At 43.1% G+C, this 24,588-nt stretch overlaps 1 protein-coding gene across 2 annotated transcripts in view; it reads left to right on the forward strand.

The window, feature by feature from the left end:
- Nucleotides 1–24,588, forward strand: part of MAP2K5 (mitogen-activated protein kinase kinase 5) — a 221,107-nt gene that overhangs the window by 2,779 nt on the left and 193,740 nt on the right. For both annotated transcript variants that reach the window (XM_068275037.1, XM_068275038.1), the window contains exons 2-4: nucleotides 3,056–3,104; nucleotides 7,651–7,718; nucleotides 11,485–11,554. In XM_068275037.1, coding sequence (XP_068131138.1) covers nucleotides 3,056–3,104; nucleotides 7,651–7,718; nucleotides 11,485–11,554 — 187 coding nt within the window. The remainder of the gene's footprint in view (nucleotides 1–3,055; nucleotides 3,105–7,650; nucleotides 7,719–11,484; nucleotides 11,555–24,588) is intronic.

Genomic DNA, 24,588 nt, shown 5'->3' on the forward strand with positions numbered 1-24,588 from the left:
CTGTGTGTGCAGGTGACTATTACTGTGCATAATTATTAGGCAACTTAACAAAAAACAAATATATACCCATTTCAATTATTTTTACCAGTGAAACCAATATAACATCTTAACATTCAAAAATATACATTTCTGACATTCAAAAACAAATCAGTGACCAATATAGCCACCTCAAGGACACTCAAAAGCCTGCCATCCATGGATTCTGTCAGTGTTTTGATCTGTTCACCATCAACATTGCGTGCAGCAGCAGCAACCACAGCCTCCCAGACACTGTTCAGAGAGGTGTACTGTTTTCCCTTCTTGTAAATCTCACATTTTATGATGGACCACAGGTTCTCAATGGGGTTCAGATCAGGTGAACAAGGAGGCCATGTCATTAAACCACACCCCTTCTCATTACAGAGATGCACATCACCTAATATGCTTAATTGGTAGTAGGCTTTCGAGCCTATACAGCTTGGAGTAAGACAACATGCATAAAGAGGATGATGTGGTCAAAATACTCATTTGCCTAATAATTCTGCACTCCCTGTACATACCTGGGGCTTCCTCCAGCCCCATACGCGCTGATCGATCTCACGCCGCCATCCACCGCTGCCCGCATCTAGGAGAATCGGCTCCCGTCAGTGACGTCATCGGAGCCGCGCTACGCAGGAGAAGTGCGCCCTCTATGTATCTCTCCATACACTGCTGCAGAGATACGCAAAGAGCGCACCTATGCTATGCTAGACTGGCTCCGACTGGCGGCAGAGCGGGGTCCCGGTTCACCTAGATGCGGGCAGGGGTGGATGGCGGCGTGGGAGCGATCGGTGCGTATGGGGCTGGAGGAAGCCCCAGGTATGTATAGAATCTTTTCTTTAGGTTAGCTCTGGTTCTCTTTAAAGATGCATACCTTTCTGTAGCTTGTGCTCTCCTCTTTCATTTGATGCCTCAATCACCATTCTACACCAAATAGTTTTCGTTCGATTTCAATTTAAAAATCGCAGCTGCCATCTGGTTATAACTTCCAGGGCACCCCTGTCTTCTCTGTTAGAGGAGTGCATCACTGAATGAAGCAGGAAGAGGAAGTGACATGCATGGCCATTGCAAGAGGCTCCTCCAGAGGGGTCATAGCACGACTTTGTTGGAAGACGTCTGTCTTAAAGGCATGCCCATGAGAGGTGCTCGGAGTCCCTTTAAACCAGGGTTCCCCAATCGTTTTGGGTCGAGGGCCGGGTCAACATACTTCAGACTGCTGGGGGGCTGGAGTATACATGAACTGATGTAGAAGTCTTTGCGGGCCAGACATTGAAGAATACCCATGTGACAACCTGCAGTGGACAGCAGTGTCACTTGATGTGGAATTTGATTGTAAACCAGCGAATTACTACTTTCTGGCTTCCATGTCGATGGTTGGTGCCAGCACTGCTATTCTATATGCAGACCACCAATATATAAAGATGTAGCTGACCTCATCTATAAGTAATACATTTTGTGTGTGGGGGCTGGTAAAAAAAAGCCTCAGGGGCCACATTCAAGCCCTTCCTACAAACACAGTATGGTACAAGACACACACACTTCTACCTACTCAAGGCCCTAAGTGGCTCATCAGCATTCACAGCATAAAATCCTCCTTTAACTCTCAATAAAAAGCATAAAAACCGTCATCACTATATGATCAACAATGAAGTACAAATGGCTGCACTAGTTACACACACACTCACACTCCCAGATGTTTTTAGGCTCATCAGTAAGTAATGTTGACTGCCAGGGCCCTGTAGCTGGTCAGTAACTGCCGCGTCCCGCTGCTCCATCCCTCGCCATCTTATGCTGCGACCTGGGCATTCACTTCCTGGAACCCTACCCCTCCTTACTACGTCAGAGGAACTGGCTCCCACCAACGCGTTTTGTCATCTACCAGCCTCTGATGAGTCCGGATGATGACATACATTGGGCGGAGCCAGTACATTTGATGTAGGGAGGAGGGGTTCCATTTAACAATATACAATTTACCGTATTTTTTGGACTATAAGACGCTTCTGACCATAAGATGCACCTAGGTTTAGAGGACAAAAACCAAGGGGAAAATTATATACATATACTAAACCTGGTGCATTGTTGGTGAAGGGGCATCTTGTGGCGTATGCCCCCTTTGTACCTCATGCCCCCTTTGACCTCTTGTGTCTCCCTGTGTCCTTCAGTGTCCTCCTTGTATACTACTATATGCCCCTTTGTATCTTCCTCTGCATGTGCACAGTACAGGGAGTCCCTGACATTGCGACGGGTTGGAGGTTCATATTGGCAGGCGTTCACAAGCCAGGGCCCTTTTCCACTAGCACAATTGCTAAACGCTAGTGTTTGCGCTTTGTAACTATTTTTACATGCGCACTTGCATTGCAAAATCATGGTAAAAATTGCTCCTGAACGCGATTGCGCTTTTGGAAAAATCAAATCGCGGTAGTGGACAATACCTACCGCGATTCCTATGTTAAAGTGGCAACCCTAGCGATTCAAAAATCGCTATTTGTGATTTTACGATTCAGCATCGCAATAGCTATAAGTAAAAAAGGGCCCTCAGGAACTCTCTGCGTTTGGACTATAAGACGCAGTGACTTTTCCCCCCACTTTTGGGGGAGAAAAAGTGAGTCTTATAGTTCAAAAAAATACAGTAATAATATACAATCTAACTTTTTACTGTCGTCATCACCTAGCAGAGTAGTGTCTGTGCTGTGGTTAGTAGATGAAAGTGTTACTATGTATAAACTATGTATTTGTACTTTGCTGTATGTTTTGATTGCATTGGGCTTTATCCATGGTCCCCAATATTGTTTTTGTACTGTGTACATTCTACAGAAGATCTTGGCGCTATATAAATATAAAACAATAATAATGAACGTGGTGCGTCACCATTACCATGCCTGTACTGAATATGCCTAGTTTTATGCCTTGTTTTAATATGACGCTTTTACTGAATTGTGTGTTTTTTTTTTAATTACATGTGAATTGAAACAATAAAGTAAATATTTGAAGACAACCATCTGGTTATGTTTATATTCATTCTCTTGTTCTTTTCTAGGATGTGATTGGCCAGGTCCTTCCTGATGCAACAACTACAGCGTTTGAATGTGAGGAAGTGTTCTAATGTTTATGATCTAGTTTGTGCTGAAAGCCCCACAAAATATATAAAACTCAAATACGGCAGAACAGAGCAAAACTCCATGTAGTGTCATTGTGTAGAACGTTGACCAGGAATAACATTTGCCATTTTTTTCAAAAAATGTTTGTCCTTAAGTTTTCAACTGCTGTAGTTATGGTTTCTCTCTAGCCCAGAGCCGGGAGAAGGTCCTCCAGCACCCAAGGCTGAGACACCAAAGTGCGCCCCCCCTCCCACCCCAGCCGTCACACACTGATTACTATTAGACTAAGAGGCGCCACAGGGCCCACAACCTCCCCAACACCTTAATATCTAGTTATATGGCTTGCAGTCACTGCCATGTATCCCCTTTTCTTATCTCTTTCTGCTTCAAACACAATTAGGAATGACAGCTGAACAAATTCTGCGCCCCCTCCTACACTGCGCCCTGAGGCTGGAGCCTCTCCAGCCTATGCCTCGGCCCGGCCCTGCTCTAGCCAGGTGCAATACTTGGCTATCTGCATGAGTCTGGAAATATCCAGCTATTTGCATGAGTCTGGAAATATCCAGAGATTAAGGTTATTTGGATCACAGCTTCAAGTACAAAAGGAAATTATCTTTACACAAAAAGATGTCTGAGAAAAGCATATTATTAGTCTCACCACAAAAATTATTGAAAAATTACCCACTCCATGATGCGCAATGTTTTCTGCAGCAAGAATATAATATTGCTGGAGTCGGCACCACCAGTGTAATGAAAACTCTATTATTGCAGATACAAAAACTTAGTGACTGACTACTGTTTCTGGGTGTACACCCCTATCTCAAGCTGCTAAGGACTGACTGGATTAAAATCCTGTACAACACCTACCATATACACAGTAGCAAGAAAAAGTATGTGAATCCTTTGGAATTACATGGATTTCTGCACAAATTGGTCATAAAATGGGATTTGATCTACATCTAAGTCACAACAATAGACAATCACTGTCTACTAATAAAACACAAATAATTAAATGTTTCCATGTTTTTATTGAACACACCATGTAAACATTCACAGTGCAGGTGGAAAAAGTATGTGAGCCCTTGGATTTAATAACTGGTTGAACCCACTTTGGCAGCAATAACTTCAATCAAACGTTTCCTTTAGTTGCAGAGCAGATGTGCACAACGGTCAGGAGTATTTCTTGACCATTCCTCTTTACAGTTCAGCAATATTTTTGGGATGTCTGGTTTAAATTGCTTTCTTGAGGTCATGCCACAGCATCTCAGTTGGGTTGAGGTCAGGACTCTGAGCCTCTTCAGACGGTGTATTTTCCTCTGTTTAAGCCATTCTGTGTTTGATTTACTTCTATGGTTTGGGTCATTGTCCTGTTGGAACACACATCTTCTGCTGAGCTTCAGCTGGTGGACAGATGACCTTAAAGAGACACTGAAGCGGAAAAAAAAATAGTTATGATATCATGAATTGGTTGTGTAGTACGGATAATTACTAGAATTTTAGTAGCTATTTTCAGTTATATAGTGTTTTTATAACATTGCATCATTCTCTAATATTTGCAGTTTAGACACTACTCAGCATTCTAAATGGGTTCAGAAGTTCACTAGCCTGCTCTGTAAAATCTTCCCTGCAGAGGGAAAAAAAGACACATGAAAGCATATTATCTCAAGTGTCTGGCAGAGTTCTCTGCGACTTTGAAAGTCGTGGAGCTCAATGGCTAATTTGCATAGATAACAGCTGGAGTTTCTTAGCTCTTCCTTTACTGGAAACATTAGGCCCCATTCACACTAGAGCGTTGTGCCACGATTTCGGCAAAACGCTCAAACGCTAGCGCTTTTTAAAACGCTAGTGTAATGAAACCCTATGGGCCCGTTCTTACTTGGGCGATTTGCGCAAATCGCTCAAACACGGGCAAAAACGCCAAACGCATAGCCTGCACCATTTTCAGGCGATTTCGTTTCAATGCTATAAAAGCACAAGACGCGATCGCACCACAATCGCCACAGTGTTCAGTGATTTTTTTCCGCGTCAAATCGTGGAAAAATCACTCCTGCAAATTGCCGGCGTTTTGAAAACGCAGGTGTGAATAGAGCCTTAGAATTGTGTCTCTGCTGCTAATGTTTTTTTTCTTAGCTGTGCTACACATACAAATCACATATATATATATATATATATATATATGTATGTATGTATGTATGTATGTATGTATGTATGTATGTATATGTATGTATGTATATGTATATGTATGTGTATATGTATATGTATGTATATATATATATATATATATATATATATATATATATATATATGTATATATGTATGTATATATATGTATATATATATATATGTATGTATATATATAATATATATATATATATATATATATATATATATAACCAAGGGGTGAGCAGCACAATCCAAATTTTTTTTTTTTTATGCAATTCTATGCAAAGCATGCAAGCAGCGCTGGAGGTCCCCAGACTCCATAAGAAATATATAAGTACAGAGGGGCTGCAGCACACAACAGGAAAACAGTGACAGGGGCTCTTGGTTACGCTGTTAAGCGCTTCAGCGTCTCCTTAAGTTCTCCTGCAACATGTTTTGATAAACTTTGGAATTCATATTTCCTTTGATGGCAATCCGTCCAGGGCCTGACGCAGCAAAGCAGCCCCAAACCATGAACCCCCCACCATACTTCAGTTGGGATGAGGTTTTGATGTTGCTGTGCTGTGCCTCCTTTTCTCCACGCATAATGTTGTGTGTTTCTTACAAACAACTCAACTTTGGTTTCATCTGTCCGCAGAATATTTTGCCAGTACTGGCGTGGAACATCCTGGTGCTCTTTTGCAAACTTTAAACCAAACTTTAAACATGCAGCAATGTTTTTTTCGGACAGCAGTTGCTTCCTCTGTGGAATCCCCCATGAACTCCATTCTTATTTAGTGTTTTACGTATCATAGATTCGCTAACATGGATGCTAGCATATGCCAGAGACTTTTGTAAGTCTTTAGCTGACATTTAGGATTCTTCTTCACCTCATTGAGCATTCTGCACTCTGCTCTTGCAGTCATTTTTACACCTAGGGAGAGTAGCAGCAGTGCTGAACTTTCTCCATTTATAGACCATTTATCTTACAGTGGACTGATGAACTGCAAGACTTTAGATTATACTTTTATAACCCTGGAGATGTCATTAGTCTAGGGGCTTACATACTTTTTCCACCTGCACTGTGAATGTTTACATGGTATGTTCAATAAAAACATCAAAACATTTATTTATTTATTTATTTGTTGTATTTATAAAGCGCCAACATATTGTGTTGTATTAGTTTAAAGCAGACTGTGATTGTCTATTGTTGTGACTTAAAGGGAAGGTTTAAGGAGTGGGGAAAAAAATAATAAAAATCCATATCCACTTACCTGGGGCTTCCTCCAGCCCGTGGTAGGCAGGAGGTGCCCTCGCCGCCGCTCCGCAGGCTTCCGGTGGCCAACCCGACCTGGCCAGGCCGGCTGCCAGGTCGGGCTCTTCTGTGCTCCAACGACGGGCTCTTCTGCATCCCACGCGGGCGCGTTGACGTCATCAGACGTCGTCTGGGCTGTACTGCGCAGGCGCAGAACTACTGCGCCTGCACAGTACAGCCCGGAGGATGTCCGATGACGTCAGCGCGCCCCCGTGAGGCGCAGATTGGAGCGCAGAACAGCCCGACCTGGCAGCCAGGTCGGGTCGGCCACCGGAGACGACCGGGAGCCTTCCGGAGCGGCGACGAGGGCACCTCCTGCCTGCCACGGGCTGGAGGAAGCCCCAGGTAAGTGGATATGGATTTTTTTTTTCCCACTCCCTGAACCTTCCCTTTAAATGAAGATCAGATCACATTTTATGACCAGCTTGTGCAGAAATCCATATAATTCCAAAGGGTTCACATACTTTTTCTTGCTACTGTATAGAGACTGCAAAAAGCCCCAAGCCAAAAGTGACCTGACTGACTGTCCTGTGAGGCGGATTCACTTGCTGACCTGAAATGCAGCTTGTAAAAGCGCAGTCCTCTCAAAAACCGGTGCCCTTGTCTAAACTTTGGACATTTTGCATATGCTGGAAATATGTCACTCGAAAGCACATCGGTAGTGGTGTCTGATTTTCTGACAAATGACGGACCCCAGGCCGGTCTCCCCTCTCAATGTGTAATGTGTACTCCCCGGAACCTGTGGTGAGTTGCAGAGTGATTTTGGCTCACCTGTCTGCTGGTGCACCTCCTGTGTCCCATAGCTTTTCTCCATAGCCACTGCGGCGCTTGTAACTGTTAAATGAAGGCACGGTACGAGGCCCCGCACATGCCACCGGAGTACAGCCATCCTAGCGGCAATAGAGTGATGGGGAGGGAGGGGGGTGGCGCGGATAGGCGTCAGGTGGCTGCACAGATTTCCAATGGGTTTTATGCCAAAATCTACTGGAGTCCTGATATTATATTACAATGATATACCCCTTAAAATTATGCAGGGCTAGAGCGAGTAATAATGTTTTATTCCATATCTTATCATAGATGAAGATGAGGATGGTGACCGAATCACTGTGAGGAGTGATGAGGAAATGAAGGCTATGCTTTCCTATGTGAGTATTTCACTTGATGTGTTATAACATAGCTTTGTAGGGGATAACGGGCCCGACGCACTATACAGCAGTAAAGTTGCCATGTGCAGTTTTACCGTCAGAAATGCTGGGGAACCACAGAACATTAACCTGGTATTGTCTGTGGCACTAAAGGGTTAACATGTGGTGCCCCCCTGCTTCAGCAGCGGTAAAATTGCCCGTGCCTTCTCTACGCATGGCAACTTTACTGCCGTAAAGTGCATCAGACGCTAGGATTCCTGTTGATGCTGCTGGTTATGGTTTCTGTAGAGACGGTCAATGAGATGCTGATTTAATGCAAATTTAATCCAGCAACCAACAAAACTTCTTTTTTTGCAGAATAGGGGAAACATGTTGGTATTGCTCCCGAACCACCAGGATTCACCTGAACTGACACTAAACCTATAAAACTACAAACCTCAGCATAAGTATTATGGGATCCTTATACTTGCCTATTCTCTGGCTAGGATGGGGTCCTCTTCATTGCAATGTTCTCTCTCCCCATTGCACAATGAGCGGTAGATGCCCTCTGCATTCCTAGCTCCCTGTAATTTTGCACTCCGGCCTGGTTGTGCAGGAGTGACGCTTCTCAAGTGTGCTGCCCAGACCCCACTTATGTACCACCGGGTGGAAGTGAGATGTTACAGGGAGCGGGAGTGGACAAAGAATGTGGCTCTCCATGCAACTTGCTCTAGTTGGAACCACAAATGGAGGTGAGAGCGGCACAGCAGAGGGGACCACGTGCAAACCAGAGCACAGGTAAGCATAAGGACCCTACGCTAAACATAGTTGCGTGTGTAGTTCTATAGACTAATTGACCGTTTAGGTGCCTTTTAAAGCGATAGAGGTCCCAAACATAAGGTGTTGAGGAAAATGGTGACACAGGTAGCAATAAACTCTCAAGGTTTTCTGAAAAGAAACCAGTAAAATAACATTTATTACTTGAGGTGGGCTTTAAAGTAAACCTGTAAACCTGTGAGTTTAGTAGGGAGAAAGATGAAATACTTCAGGGATTGCCTCGAGGCTTCCCACGTCTTCATCCACCTTGCCGTTCATGAGCAGGGCCCTCACAGCACGGCTGCGCTGCGCCTGCGCAGTAGCATGGACATGCTTGGGCTCCAGCAGAAACAGTCGAACCCGATAGGGTCCGCGCTACTGCAGCATGGACACGATTAGGCTCGACTTTCCTGCCGAAGCCTCAGTGGGTCCGTACTACTGCGCATGTGCGAGCATACGGGGGTCCCAGAGCTGGAGCGGGCCTTTGGAGGAGGACAGTGAGCCTCTCCAGGATTCAGAAGCTTCCTCCTCCCGAGTTAAGTACCTCGTAGGGGCACTTTTTTTTTCCCTACAGGTACACTTTAATTTGAGAGAGAAAGAGTCACGTGGTGCAGCATATGGAAGATGACAGAACACCAATGACAACCTTGGAACTTGGCCAAATCAAAGGAACTGCCTGATGATTTTGATTGGCCCAATTCCAAGCTGCATACATGTTGCATTGGATTTGACTGCAGTTTAGGCTAGGTTCACAGTGGTCAGTTGCATAACCCAAGCTTTATAATGACTGTAAACTGCAATAAAGACTGGCTATAGACTTTAATGTGAAGCCCACATGCAGCGAGTCAGAATAACGCGATACGTTACTGTGAACAGGCCCATAGAACTGTATAGTGAGCTGACATGCAGAATTATTCTGCAACACAACTGAGCACTGTGAACCTAGCCTTAGAATTAGTTGCATCTCATGGACCAGCTCTTCTTATGAGCTGCATCCCCTTTTATATGAACAGAAAGGCATGCAGTTCCCAAACAACAATCACTGACCATTTAATAATTTGAGCCTATTTGAGGTGTGGTTTACTGATTGTGTAGCTAGGCCTTACCTGACTGAGGAACCTTGACCCTATTATTCTATAGTCATAGATCTCACTTATTGCATGGAGTCTCCCGTAAGTTTCCCCAAACATCCTAGTTTATTTGTTTTCATTTGCTCTTATCCTTTCCAGGACTTTGAGATACAAATGGTCTCTTATGGCTTAAAGGGTTGGGGTCTCGCTTGATGTTTTTAGTGTGAACAACACATTAGGAATAATCTCTCTTAATGACTTGTGCATTAGGTATTGTGCTGGATAAATGAACTATCAATTTCTTAGCTTTTTTTTATGCAGTACTTAAAGTTACGGCTCATTGGTAATTAACCCCCTCCAGGCTGTCAACCACTTCTCATCCTCGTTCTGGTGGGATTGTGCTTTCTTTATCACTTTGTAACCAACTGTAGTCTAGCAATGGAATACAGCTGGGTGAACATTGTAAGGAATGTGTGTACGTGTTATAGTGTATCTCTTTGTGTGTAATACAGACAGTGCTGCACATTGTTCCAGTACACTGTAACTTCTTATAGGTTTATATTAAGACGTGCCAGCCATACAGGCCATACCTTTTAAACACAACTCATGCCAAGTGCATTATATTACAGTAATTAATATTCACATTATAGTAATTATTTGTAATAAGACGGAAAAACCTCTTCAACTTTCTATCCATGTACATCATGGACTGTAAACCCTTTGTGAGTCTACTTAGGGCTGGTGCACACTGCAAGGTGGCTTTTCACTCTTTTTTGCCTTTCGTTGGATGAGGAGGAAGCTCACAGGGTTCCTTTCTGAATGTCATTTCACACAAGGGGGTTGACTATAACAACTAGCTTGCCTTATTAGAGTTAGCATGCCTGATCAGAGTTAACTCTGAGGTGTGTTAACTCTGATAAGACCTGTTAACATGCCTTATCAGAGTTAATGCCTTATCAGAGTTAGCATGCCTTATCCGAGTTAGTGTGCCTTATCAGAGTTAGCATGCCTTATCAGAGTTAATTTGCCTTATCAGAGTAGGATAGCGAGCGCTACTAACTTATGCCTGCTAATTGGCAATGACGAGTTCCACTCGTTCTGCCCTGAGCCCCTGCAGGTCCAATCCCGCATTTTGATTGGCCCAATAGGCTGCCTGTCAAGTGACAGGCAGCCTATTGGGCCAATCAAAGTGCAGGGATAATGTCCTTTAAAGTGATTGGACCCGCAGGAGCTCAGGGCAGGACAAGTGGAGCTCTCGGCATTGCCAAATAGCAGGCTAAAGTTCGTAGGCACACTATTTGTTATAGTGAATCAAGCCTAATGTGACTTTTGTAAATGTTAGAATTAAGTCACATGTTACAGTTTAAAGATTGACACCCTCACTTTCTTGGTAGAACTGCTGGTTATATTTTTGCAGGGTGTCCTCTGGGCACTCCAATTTCTTCCCACATCCCAAAAACATACAGATAAGTGAATTGACTTCTCTCTAAATTGGCCCTAGACTACGATGGACATATGACTATGATGGGAATTAGATTGTAACTCCTCTGAGAGAAGGTTGGGCCTTGTTCATTCTATACACGTGGCTGTGCAGTTCTTAATTTTGCTGTGTGCAGCAGTGCATTGCAATAGCGCACTGCTGCATGCATTTTTGGCCAAAATGCAGCGCTGACTCATTCACTGTCAGTGAATGGGATTAGCAGCACAACTGACAGCAATGGAGATGAGGTCTGTTGCATTATAAACACCCAGCCATCTGTGTTTGATAATGTGAACAAGGCTTTAGTGACATGACTGTGTACTCTGTAAAGTGCTGCATAAAATTTCAGCACCATATAAATACTAAATAATAATAAAAGATAATTGATCAACTAGATGTATTATGTGCTGTTGTTTTGCAGTATTGCAGCATGGTCTTTGAGCAGCAGGGGAGCAGTCCACAGATTGAGCCTCTCCAAATCTACCCACGGGGTAAGTTCTGCCTCCTATATGTATTTTACTCCTTTGTCTTAAATTCATTGGGCGCACTTTGCACTCCATGACTTCCACCACTCCTGGGCCTATGTAAATAGTGCTGACTGGATTATTGCTGAAAGTTTTTTTTGTTTTTTTTTTCCTGAGAATGTTTATAAAAATATGCAAAAGCAAAATATGAAGAAGGAAGTAGAAGCAGGAAGTCCACAGAGAAACAAGATGAAAAATAGTGCTCGAAATAGCCTCGCTATTTGTCTTAGCACAAAGGATGGTAGGCCTATGATAAAAGCATATTATAGGCAGGGCAAAACTAACTATAAAAAGTAACTTGTCTATATATATTATCTAAAGTTTAGATAGTTTACACAGCAAATCTAGCTGCAAACAGCTTTAATAGAAAATTATTATTTCTTCCTGTGATACAATGACAGCAGCCACGTTGTTTGTAAACATTACACAGAGGCAGGCTTATCTGTATCTTGAGCACTAAGCCTGTGAAAAAAAACCTAATCCCCCTTCCTCCCTCCTCCCCTCTGCCTCTGAAATCAATGGCTAGTAAAACCTCCTCCTCCTCCTCCTCCTCCTCCTCCTCCTGCCCAGACTGAGCTCCCTTGAGCCTTTGCTACTGCCAAGACTCTCTGAAAACCCGTGGGCGTGGTTTATTTAGTTTATAGGGAATAAGAGTATTAAAACAAGAACAAAAAAGTATTTGGCTTGAGGAATGCTCTATAAACAAAAGGAAAGGAACACAATTATGCAATGAGTAAAAGTTCACCTCAGATCCACTTTAAGTAGCCACCTTTTGCTTTGTCGGCAGCTTTGCCATTTATAATGTATATAGCATGAAAAAGCAGTATTCTAATTGGTTTTTTCTCAAAGGCCAAATGGCAGGAGTTTTCCTAGTCTCTGCAGCGTACCTCACGAACTAAGCACACATCCACTCACTTGTTAATTCGGAAGAAGAAACTGAATCATTTTAGGTGAAATTAATTTGTGCTATAAAAAAATATATATTTTTGTGTGATACATTCTATCAAGTGCCACAAAAAAGTTCACGCAGCAACAATATTCTTGGTCCCATGGATGGATACTTTAAGGTAGGCATGTCCAAAGTCCAGTCCAGGGGCTAAATGCAGCCAACCAAGCTATTTATGATGGTCCCTGAAGCTCTCCACAGTTGTTTATTTCATGCTGCCTGCAAGCCGTAGCTGAGGTTCCACATGCAGGGGCTACCTTGTATTGCCACTCTGCCACCCCCTTTTTTGGCCTGTAGATTATCAGCCACCACTATAGCAGTAGCAGCCACTGATTAACAACTGCCACTATGCCTGCATATTGAAAGGGACATGTGCACAGTAAATGAGTTATTTTCGTGGAAATGTTTTTTTTGACAAAATCTCACAAGCATAGTGTACCTAACGGCAATGAGCAACATTTCCCCTCTCAGTTGGGGGTTGGGGTTAAGGGCCCTCATGAAAGCTTTGCAGTGGTCTGCAGTTATGCCCCTGGTCCCTGACCTGTTATTGTCTGCAATGGGATTGCCTTAAACATACAGATAAAAACAGGTTCTGGGGAAAAAAAATTTTGTTTAAATTTTGTACTCTGAACCTACTGCTGAAGTTGTTAATCAAGGTTTGATGTAAGTTCATCCATCAAGGATGCCCACTTTTTACTTTCTTTTTCACACTTGCTATCTAACCTATAGCAACGGTTGTTAGGATGAATAGCAGTCAGTGTTGTAGAGGTTGCTGGAGTTCAGCATGAAGCCCTCCTATTTGAAGATGATTTATTGATGGTAATAACACAACCGCATGTCTCTTTCCAAATGTAATAGAAACCTTGAGAGACTCCTCTCACATTTTAGGTCTGACGGTCAACCCAGAGAAATCTAAAGTCTTAAATATCTTCATGACAGAGAATGGAAAAGCAGAATTAATTCTGAATTCCAGCTTTCACTAGGACCAGTCTGGAATTCTTGAGCATTATGTTTGTACCTTCACATATTATATTCAGCAAATTATAATCTTATATTCAAATCTTTAGCAAAGCTTCTGGAGTCTCATTCCATGTCCTGCTATACTGAGATCCATGTTATTGAAGTGTCTTACCTCCTCAAGCTCTTGCACCTTTTTGCTTTCTTGCTATTCCAGTCCTCATCCATTATTTTCCAAAATGGTGTTCTATGGTGTTCTTGTTTTTATATGATTACAGTGAGTGAGTCCACAAACTTATTTTTTATGCATATATGTTTTAGGGGCCACAATAATTTCCCTATAGGCTTTCTATGTTTTTGAGCAGGGCTTCTTAACACTACTGTATTGTGCCTCTTTATTGAAAGATGGTGCTTGCCAAGTGAGAATGACAGTTTTATTTTAAGTGTGTGTGTGTGTGTGTGTGTGTGTGTGTGTATATATATATATATATATATATATATATATATATATATATATATATATATATATATATATATATATATATATATATATATATATATATATATATATATATATATATATATATATATATATCCGTCACCTACAAGGATTGGCTTTCTTGTTGCTTGAGAGTTGCTGTTAAAATAGACCTTGCTGAAAAACAAGTACTTACCATGCATACTTCTCATGATCTCTATATTAATGTTTAATACATTAATTCAAAACAAATTATTACTGTATAAAGAAGTGTAATAGTAGATTTATGCATCTTATAAGGCCAGAATTGTATTTTCTGGTTGGTTTAGACCTCTGGTTAACTGAGTTCTGGATAATGGGGAGTTTTGCTGTATTTGATAAGTATTCTCAGTATTCGTGTATAAATGCTTCTCATGCTTTTAAAACTTTGCTTTATGATTTTGATTAACTGAAAATAAGTTTTCAGGCTAAATGCCAAAAAACATTTTTTTTATCCCAAAACTCACTGTTATAGTATGGCTATGACATGTTTTATTACCCCTGATTGCTACTTGAGTACCACCAGGGCTACGTGTACCACAGCTTTGAGAACCTACAGTTGGTTTTAGAGAATGCACCATGAAAAAGTGTTCCAATCCTTGTGGTTCTGTCCTAAACTGACCCTCTTTTGGAGTAGGGTCTACGACATGATACATTCCCTTTTCCCTTTGATTCCAAAAAGACATATGGTCCACTGTCCTACATTGCTAAATTGAGGGCTATCTCAGACTCAGAATGAAACTCGCTAGCTACTGTATATACTCGACTATAACTCTAGAGATGTAGGTCTGATTCACGTCATTAAAATATAGGGGACTTGTACACGAGTCACAAGCAACGCTGAGCACACTAAGTAATGTGTGTACTGTTAGTGACATTCCCATTTGTAGCAATTTACCCAATGGTAAGTGACACATTCTTGATAAAGAAATTGCCAAGAAAACACAGGCCTGAAAGTCCTGGCTACAACAATTAACAAGAAAAGGGGCGAGGGAAAAGTACTGGTCTCCAGGAAGGGGACTAAATAATTGCTGCATCTGGGGGCCTGGAGGAGCTATTATCTGCACATAAGGGACAGGAGGAGTTAAAGCTGCAATACTGTATGCAGTGCTATCATTAACCCCTTCTGGTCCCCAAATGTAGCTGTTAATTCTTCCTAGTCCCCAATTGCAGCGATTAACTTTGCCGGGTAGATTTATAATTGAGTCAGAAGAAAATTCCAGCTTAAGAGCATTAAATATTTGATTCGACTTATATTCGAGGATCTTTCCTTTTCAACTAAAATGACATCTGCCAAAAGCTGGAAAAACGTCATCATTCCTCTAGTCAAAGTCAAAAGCTGATTTAATAGTTTCTTGCTCAATTGAAAGCTCACTACTATACATAAAGTGAACCTGTATCCAACTGTTTATGTAGTGGGACTCAGGCGTATATTGTACTCTCACTCTTATTTATATATTGGACTCTCACTTTCTCCACTAGCCAATTGTCACCATCTCTAGTAATTTCATATTGGGGACAGGATTAGATTTTCTACTTACACTGCAAACAGGTAAAATAAAAAAATATATAAATATATATCAAGGAAAGACCGCTTTTAGCAAGACCCCAACTTCCTATGTTCTTTAGATTTCTATCCGTTGAACCAGGGTAATTTGACTGTATATGTGTACTCATTTAACCCTTATCACCCATTCCGATATTGGAAATTACTGGCTGATCACACATGATGGATAGTAACTAACAGATGCTCTGTATATATGGAGCCTAAAGGTCCTTTCATTCATTCTAAGGCATTACAGTGTGTGACAGATCATCAATGCAGCCGCTGCACTCAGCCTTGAAACAACATTAAGATCATTTTTTTCCAGATCATTTCTTATAAGAGATTTTGAGATAGTAGAATTTCAACTGTGAAGTCTCTTAGGGTACTTAACCTCTCCACTGCCATATTCTGCATGTCGGAGGACCAGGGAAGAGAAGAATGACAAGGCTGCACTAACAAAATGATTGTTTGCTTTAATTAAATAAATTGCTAGGATGGAACAAATGAAACTACAATTCACTCTAAAGGATAGCTAATACAGACAAGGGTTCCTTTTACTGTTTCAAAAAATAAATGTGGTGTTGTATCAAACAGTCACTGCGTTGTACATGCCTGTTTCAGGCCCCTTCTACACTTGGCTTGCAAACCTGCGTTGTGTTACCCTATTTTACAGCAGGGTAACTCAGTGGCAATGGGGCCTAGCAGACTTGCGTCGGCGGCATTGCGGTGGGGGGCCGGGCAACACATTACCTGGGGGGAGACCGCCTCGCTGCAGGGCCGTATATGTCAGCACACAAGTGATTTCCCCCACCCCCCTTTTCTTCCCACCAACAGAGCTTTCTGTTGATGGGGTCTGATTGCTCCCCCCAATTTTTTTTTTTTTTTTTTTACTACTAAATATTACTATTTTCTTTATATTTTTTTTATTTCACCCTCCCTCCCCCCACCAGCCAATCAGCGCGATCGGCTGTCATAGGCTTCAGCCTATGACAGCTGTTCGCCTTTGTGCCACTGGAGGGAAGAGCCGAGTGACACGACTGTCCTCAGTACAGCGCTGCCTTAGATCGCAGCGATGTACACTGTTATTAGACAGCAGTTTCGCTGGGAGACTGGCGGGGCGGAGCTCCGTCATTCATGCGGAAATGTGCGCAATCTCCTGCAATCCCTATTCCCAGCCATTCACACCAATCGGCGTGGAGTGGTCCTGGGGCTGCCGCCGCGTTCATGCCAGTTGGCGTGGAGCTGTCAGCATGAGGTTAATTCAAATCTCTGTCTGAGACTGTCTCTAACGTGTATATGAGGATTTACTAATGTATTTGAATGATTTATAGTGTAGACTTCTAGTGCAACATATTCTCGTAATCATAGCACTTGAATATCGGAATTTATATTGGCAAGTACAAGTGAGTTGTACCCATAATTGGTTTTGGCACAAATAAAATAACACGGAGCATTAACAATTGCATGGTAAAAAACCAAAAGATACTTCAGGGATGTGCATATATCTAGAACTAGTATAGCCAATCTGGAACTGCCAGTACTTAGAGTCTGTACTTCCACCAGTAAAGAGAACCATAAATCCCCTGTATGAAAAGGAACAAAATCAGACATATACTAATGTTGAATAACACCAACAATTAACCAAACTGGACAATTGACACAAGTAGCGTAACAAATAAAATCCACTTAAAGTGAACCCGAGGTGAAAATAAACTGAAGAGATAAATAACTTTTTAAAGTATTCTATGGTTATCTTTTATATTTAAACATAAAGTAGATTGAATGTTTTACTGTCTCTAATCAGTGGCAGCCTATTAAGTGTCCCGGACTTAAAGGATACCCGAAGTGACATGTCACATGATGAGATAGACATGTGGATGTACAGTGCCTAGCACACTAATAACTAAGCTGTGTTCCTTTTATTTTCTTTCTATGCTTGAAAGAGTTAAATATCAGGTACGTAAGTGGCTGACTCAGTCCTGACTCAGACAGGAAGTGACTACAGTGTGACCCTCACTGATAAGAAATTTCAACTATAAAACACTTTCCTAGCAAAAATGGCTTCTGAGAGCAGGAAAGAGTTAAAAAGGGTCAATAGATTTTAGCTCTGGCATACTTGAATGAATGTGTCATTGAGCAAAAACAATAAAACAGTTAAAACTTAAAAGTAGATTTAAACATAAAATAAAACTGAGGAATATCTTAAAAAGTCATTTTTAGGAGAAGGAAGATAGATACAATCGTTTGTTTCATTAGTTAATTTTCGCCTCAGGTGTCCTTTAAAATACATGAACTATTGACCTTTTTATAACTCTCCCCTGAGCTCAGAAGTTTTATTCTGCAAGGGAAACTTTTATGGCTGTAATTTGCTTATTAGTTATGTTTACTATATTGCCAACTAGGTACCAACAAGGCGTACAAGAGGAATCGGCGCAGGTGACTTGGGTGCAGGATACAGCCTGGATGGCTTATCCTGCTCCTGCACAAATTCCCATTGATTTTAAATACTATTCTCCCCTCCAGGGCGCAATGGATGGTGGGGAATGAAATAATTCGGCTTCCAGCAATTGCTGTAGGCCAGGGGCGGCGCCAGGGGGGTGCAAGGGGGTGCTCGAGCACCCCCTAGAATTGTCCAAGCACCCCCAAAGCACCCCCTGGAGTGAACTGACTTCAGGCGTCTAAAAGACGCCAAGTCAGTTCACAGCGGCAGCCCGAAGCAGCAGAGCAGGGCTACGGTAAGATGGCCGCCCGGAGCCCTGTTCTGCAGACTTCGAGTCTGCAGTGCATGGCTTCGGGCGGCCATTTTCCCGTAGCCCTGCTCTCTGCATGCAGGCAGGAAGTCTCGTTGTGACGTCGGGAAGGAAGAGGATCGTGGGCGCGCGGGCGCTGCGCGCCACAATGAGGTCGGGACTCGGGACAGGAGGTCGGGAAAGAAGGTCTTCTGGCTGTAGGTGAGTAAATGGGTTTTTCTTTTCTTTTTCAGGTGATGCTGATTGTGCATATTGGGGTCATATCTGCTACGGATTGTGCATATTGGGGTCATATCTGCTACGGATTGTGCATATTGGGGTCATATCTGCTACGGATTGTGCATATTGGGGTCATATCTGCTACGGATTGTGCATATTGGGGTCATATCTGCTACGGATTGTGCATATTGGGGTCATATCTGCTACGGATTGTGCATATTGGGGTCATTTCTGCTACCGATTGTGCATATTGGGGTCATTTCTGCTACCGATTGTGCATATTGGGGTCATTTCTGCTACCGATTGTGCATATTGGGGTCATTTCTGCTACCGATTGTGCATATTGGGGTCATTTCTGCTACCGATTGTGCATATTGGGGTCATTTCTGCTACCGATTGTGCATATTGGGGTCATTTCTGCTACCGATTGTGCATATTGGGGTCATTTCTGCTACCGATTGTGCATATTGGGGTCATTTCTGCTACCGATTGTGCATATTGGGGTCATATCTGCTACCGATTGTGCATATTGGGGTCATATCTGCTACCGATTGTGCATATTGGGATCATATCTGCTACCGATTGTGCATATTGGGGTCATATCTGCTACCGATTGTGCATATTGGGGCCATATCTGCTACCGATTGTGCATATTGGGGCCATATCTGATAACGATTGTGCATATTGGGGCCATATCTGCTACCGATTGTGCATATTGGGGCCATATCTGCTACCGATTGTGCATATTGGGGCCATATCTGCTACCGATTGTGCATATTGGGGTCATATCTGCTACCGATTGTGCATATTGGGGTCATATCTGCTACCGATTGTGCATATTGGGGTCATATCTGCTACCGATTGTGCATATTGGGGTCATATCTGCTACCGATTGTGCATATTGGGGTCATATCTGCTACCGATTGTGCATATTGGAGCCATATCTGATAACGATTGTGCATATTGGGGTCATTGGACGTTTTTTGTTAAAATCTGCTCACATTACGTGTATTTTCTTGAGAAAACCTGCACAATTATGTGAATTTTCTGGGAAAAGGGTCACCAAAACTTGGGCCCTCTGTCTTTGCGTTGCACTTTTAAAGGGAACCCGAGGTGAGAATAATATTGAGGCTGCCATATTTATCTCCCTTTAAGCAATACCAGTTGCCTGGCTGCCGTGCTGGTCCTCTGCCTCTTATTCTTTCAACCATAGACCCTGAACAAGCATGCAGCAGGTCAGGGGTTTCTGACAATATTGTCAGAACTGACAAGATTAGCTGCATGGCTTGTTTCTGGTGTAATTCAGTTCACTACTACAGCCAAATAGATCAGCAGGGCTGCCAGGCAACTAGTATTGTTTAAAAGGAAATAAATATGGCAGCCACCATATCACTCTCACCCTGGGTTCACTTTAAATTACAGTTAGCCCCGCCCTCATCCGGTCATGACCACGCCCATTTTTTCACCGCGGCGCGCTTCGCGCGCCGCAGGTTGTAGCCACACCCATTTTTTGACGCGGCGCGCCGCAGGTCGTCAGCTCCCCCGGGAATTGGTCCAGCACCTGCATAGCACCCCCTAAAAAAATTTCCTGGAGCCGCCACTGCTGTAGGCTGAATTATTGTGTTATATAAGTAACTTCAGCACCATCTTCTGACGGCACTGAAGTTACTCACTGCTGCGCCCAAGTCTCCTGCGCTGGAATGACAGTGTTCGCCAACAAGACAGAAGCTGTCACTTCCATGCTTAGAACTTAACGCTTTCAGGCAGCAAAATAAAACAAGTAAAACAGCTGGGTATTAACATGTTTTGTATTGTACATACATGTTTATCTCATCATGTCACATGTCACCTTGGGTACACTTTAAGTGGACTAGTCTGATAGTACCAGTATTTATTACAACACTAATGGTGAGGTTTAGATTAATTTTAGTGGCTACTGTACAGAACTATTAAGGGATAGGTAAGGGGGGATTTAAAAAATTGCAGAGGGTTCATGGGAAAAGCTAGCCAACTTTTTGGCCTAATGCACACCAGAAAGCCATTGCAACTTTTCATCATGTTTATTTGAACTCCCTACCTTCCCCCCCCATTAGGGTTTCCCCCTGCTTCAACACCTTCAAGAAGGCCCTCAAAACTAACCTTTTCACTCTGGCCTAACCCTCCCCCCCCCCCCCCCCCCCCCCACACACACACACACTGGAGCTCTAAACCCGCAGCTGAACCCTGATCCCCCTACCTTTCACGTCTCTACCTCTCTAGATTGTAAGCCTTTCAGGCAGGGTCCTCCTCCTTATGTTTTCTGCCTATTCATGCTCCTCCATTACTGTGCACCCATCCTATGGATCTGAGTGAACTCGACTTGCCTAATCTCCATGCTCCCATCCAGTGACTAAGCATTACCTGGTACTCCTACTGTGCTGCATTATCTGGTTTGCATGTATTCCTGTATTGTCTGTTTGCTGTATGTCACCCCTAAAATATTGTCTGTAACCTTAACTAATGTACAGCGATGCGTAATATGTTGGTGCTTTATACATACAATAAATATTTGAACGATTATGGTATATGTTGTATCAACAGCTGTTATGGACTAAACAATTGTCTGCTGTAATGGGGCTAAGTATTCCGTCCCTCGCTTGGGTCAGCATAATACAAAGCCAAATGAATGCAGTCTCCTGTGGGAACCAGCAGTGTGATCCTGGATTAATTTGAAAAAGAAAAAATACATGTTTTGCTTTGAATGCAATTGTTATTACACAACCACTAATTTATAAACCTCTTTTCAATCCTCACTGCAATCTGATATAATCCCGAGGAATGTAGCAAATTTGATCACCTTAATGGCAGACAATTTTAACTTATCAGTAGTCAGCCCAGTTTTTACTTTTTTTATGTCCTCACTGGAGAAGCTTGTTGATTCTAAAAATGCCCCAGTAAACGAGGGCCATGGGCATAGCAATCACCCCTGCGACCCCTGCCATTGCAGGGGGGTCCATAGGTTTTGGGGGCCCCTCCACCTCCCTCTCTGTAACCGCAAGTGCAGCCAATTAGCAAAGAAACGTCCCCATTCACTCACGAAAACCGCGTGCAGTAGTGGCGCGTGTAATTATTTTCTGCTTCCAGACGCTGCTTCACAGTGAAACACTCTCTGCTGCCATTCGCTGGCTCCTGATCCCATGGGGTTTGGCGACAGAGGGGCCCCATGCTATCATTTTTGCAGGGGGTCCCTATTAAGTCTAGTTACGACCCTGAATAGGGCCATTGTGTGATGATTCAGATATATGGAAGACTTGTTTGTACTAAAACGGAAGTAGTCGCCCAACAAATAGGGGTATTCCTTGTAGGCTTCCCAGTTTAGCATTATAAAGAATTGTACAGAACATACTTTTTCCCCCCGAAAATAAGACACTGGCTTATATTAATTTGTGCTCCAAAATATCTGCTAAGGCTTATTTTCTTTGAAGGATTACTGTAGAAAATTGGATGCTATGCTAGTGTATGGGGAGGCGTGCAGTCTCCTACCTCACCTCCCTTGTGGCTGCGTCCCCCTCCATTCGCCTGTAAATGGCTCCAGTATCCTAAGATGGTCGGCGCCCTTTGTCCTGGTTGCCACATATGCGCTGTATGCTGAGTTGGCTCCTTTGTCACTGCGCTGGGAACGCATCAGCATGTGTGCGCATACATTAAACAGGACGAGAGGGAAGCGCAGTCACAAAGGAGCCACATCCTGTGAAAGTGCGGTGACTGGGTCTAAGGGCACCAACCATCTTAGGATACTGGAGCCATTTACAGGCGAATGGAGGGGGATGCAGCCACAAGGGAGGTGCAGTAAAAGACTGCACACCTCCCCATACACTAACATAGCATCTGATTTTCTATACTGCTAGGGCTTATTTTTCAGGGGAGGACTTATTTTTGGGGAAACACGGTAGTATTACTAGTCGTTTGACAGGGTGTCCGATTTTGGGAGAGCTCTTACTCTAGAAGTAGTAGTATTGGTACCTAGTATCATCATCTATTGGTTATTTCATTTGGTCACCATTATGAGGTAGACCTTGGCAAATGGTAAGCTTGCTATGCCATGGACAGGTGGGCGGAATCTGTCATGGCCATTAGGTTGTGGAATGATTGGTTAGAAATCACGGGCACTTTACCTAGACAGATTCTTCAACTCACCCGTCCTGCTTATTCATAAAGTGCATTTGCATGTAGACCAGCATCACGCCTGACAAACGTTTACACACGCATTCCACAGCTCCAAATGCAGGATGCCTTGCACCTGTTCCCTGCTGCACGCCCGCCCACACTGAAACATTACTTCACATCTTGCTGCGTTGCACAAAGGCTTATTGATGTGTGCAGTAATTATAGAGTGCGTGACGATTGTTAATAGCTGGGGCACAGCACACTCTCTGCTGACACAGCAGGGGTTAAATATGCATTCCACCGAGACAGAGCAGGGGGCAAAAATGTAATTCTTTACTTCAAGACAATCAATCAAAATTGACAGTGACTTTAAGAACAATTTGTGGCGTGCAGGGGACGTGGAAAGGGAGCAGCCTGCTCTGTGTGAGCCAAGACCTGTGAGCGTGTTTATATTCATAGTAATCATCTTTATTTGTCATGTCGCATTGACAGGCAGAACATGTTGTGGAATTGTGTAGTTCTCTATCCCAAGTCTCTCACCTCAGCTAAGTTACATGACCCAAGCCTTGCTCACCTCTGTGTCTGCTGTAGACCTGGGCATTCATCGCTGTGAGAGGAAGGCACTTGGCCTTTCTGGTTTTATAGAATTTCTTTGTGACAGCTTGCATATGCTGTTCATTGTGAGCCATCTCCCAAGGGATTCAAATCCATCACATATTTGAACATTTTAAAGTGTACCTGAGGCGAACCCGGGTATGAAAGCGCCAACTTACCTGCAGAAGAGGGAAGCCTCTGGATCCTATTGTGGGATTATCTGGTCCTCCTCTGGTCCCCCCCCCCTCCCTGCTGAGTGCAGACCCTCCCAAAGATATAGTCCTGTTGGCTGGAACATTGCGGATTCGTGCCTCTTCAGGCACGAGCACGTCCATGGTATGCCAGTGACAGCAGGATCATGGAGGACCTATGAAGCCTCTATAAGATCCAGAGGCTTCCCTTTCCTAAGGTCAGTATTTCACTCTTGACCCAAGCTTCAGCTCAGGATCACTTCAGCTGCTTAATAAAAATCACCTTGCTTATGCAGTTAAAATCACACCTGAAGTGTCATGATGACATAAATATAGTTACAGGTATTACTAGCCAAACTAAAAAATTGTTTGAAGTCCCTTTTTTTTTTTTTTTTTATGAAGGGTGTGTGTTTTTTATGTGTGGTGTGGATAGATAGAAATGCATGTATTATGCGTTATAAACCCATGCACCAAAGTAAGTGCACAAACAAATTGAGTATGAAGTAACCCTCGCTGTCCCTTTAAGGCCGGTTTTACGCTTGTTTTTTGTGTTGGGGTGGGGATACCATGCTTCTGCTGCATCCCCCCGCAATGCAAAAGATGACAGACGTATGACCCTGCGGCAGAGTGCGCCAACAGGGTCAAATACATAGTGCCATCCCCTGGTTGGTGACTTACTCCCTGCTGGGCAGGAAGTACATCACTAGGTTTTCAGTCGGTCTGAGGATGCCCGTCGATTAAATTCCTGTGATACCCATTGATTCCAATGACATCCACTGCGGAAGACATACAGTAATGCGCTGTAGACTTTGCGTTGCCTCAGCAGCGATTTGGAAACATCTGTGCAACGTATAAGTGTGCAAGGCCCTATATACTTGCATTGCTGTTGTGTTCCTGTGCAGGAAAACAGGGTAACGCAATGCACACGTGTAATGCAAGTGTAAAAGGGCCCTACAGACTTTAAAATATAATGTTCCTACCAGGGCTGTGGAGTCGGAGCAATTTTGGGCACCCGGAGTTGGATTTGGAGTCGTGATTTCATAAACTGAGGAGTCGAGAGTCTGAGTCGGATGATTTTTGTACAAAATCCTCAGCCCTGTTAAGTATTAGACTAAGGAGTCGAGGAGTCGGAGTC

The sequence above is a fragment of the Hyperolius riggenbachi genome, chromosome 3 (assembly GCF_040937935.1).
Source record: "Hyperolius riggenbachi isolate aHypRig1 chromosome 3, aHypRig1.pri, whole genome shotgun sequence".
NCBI classification, from domain to species: domain Eukaryota; kingdom Metazoa; phylum Chordata; class Amphibia; order Anura; family Hyperoliidae; genus Hyperolius; species Hyperolius riggenbachi.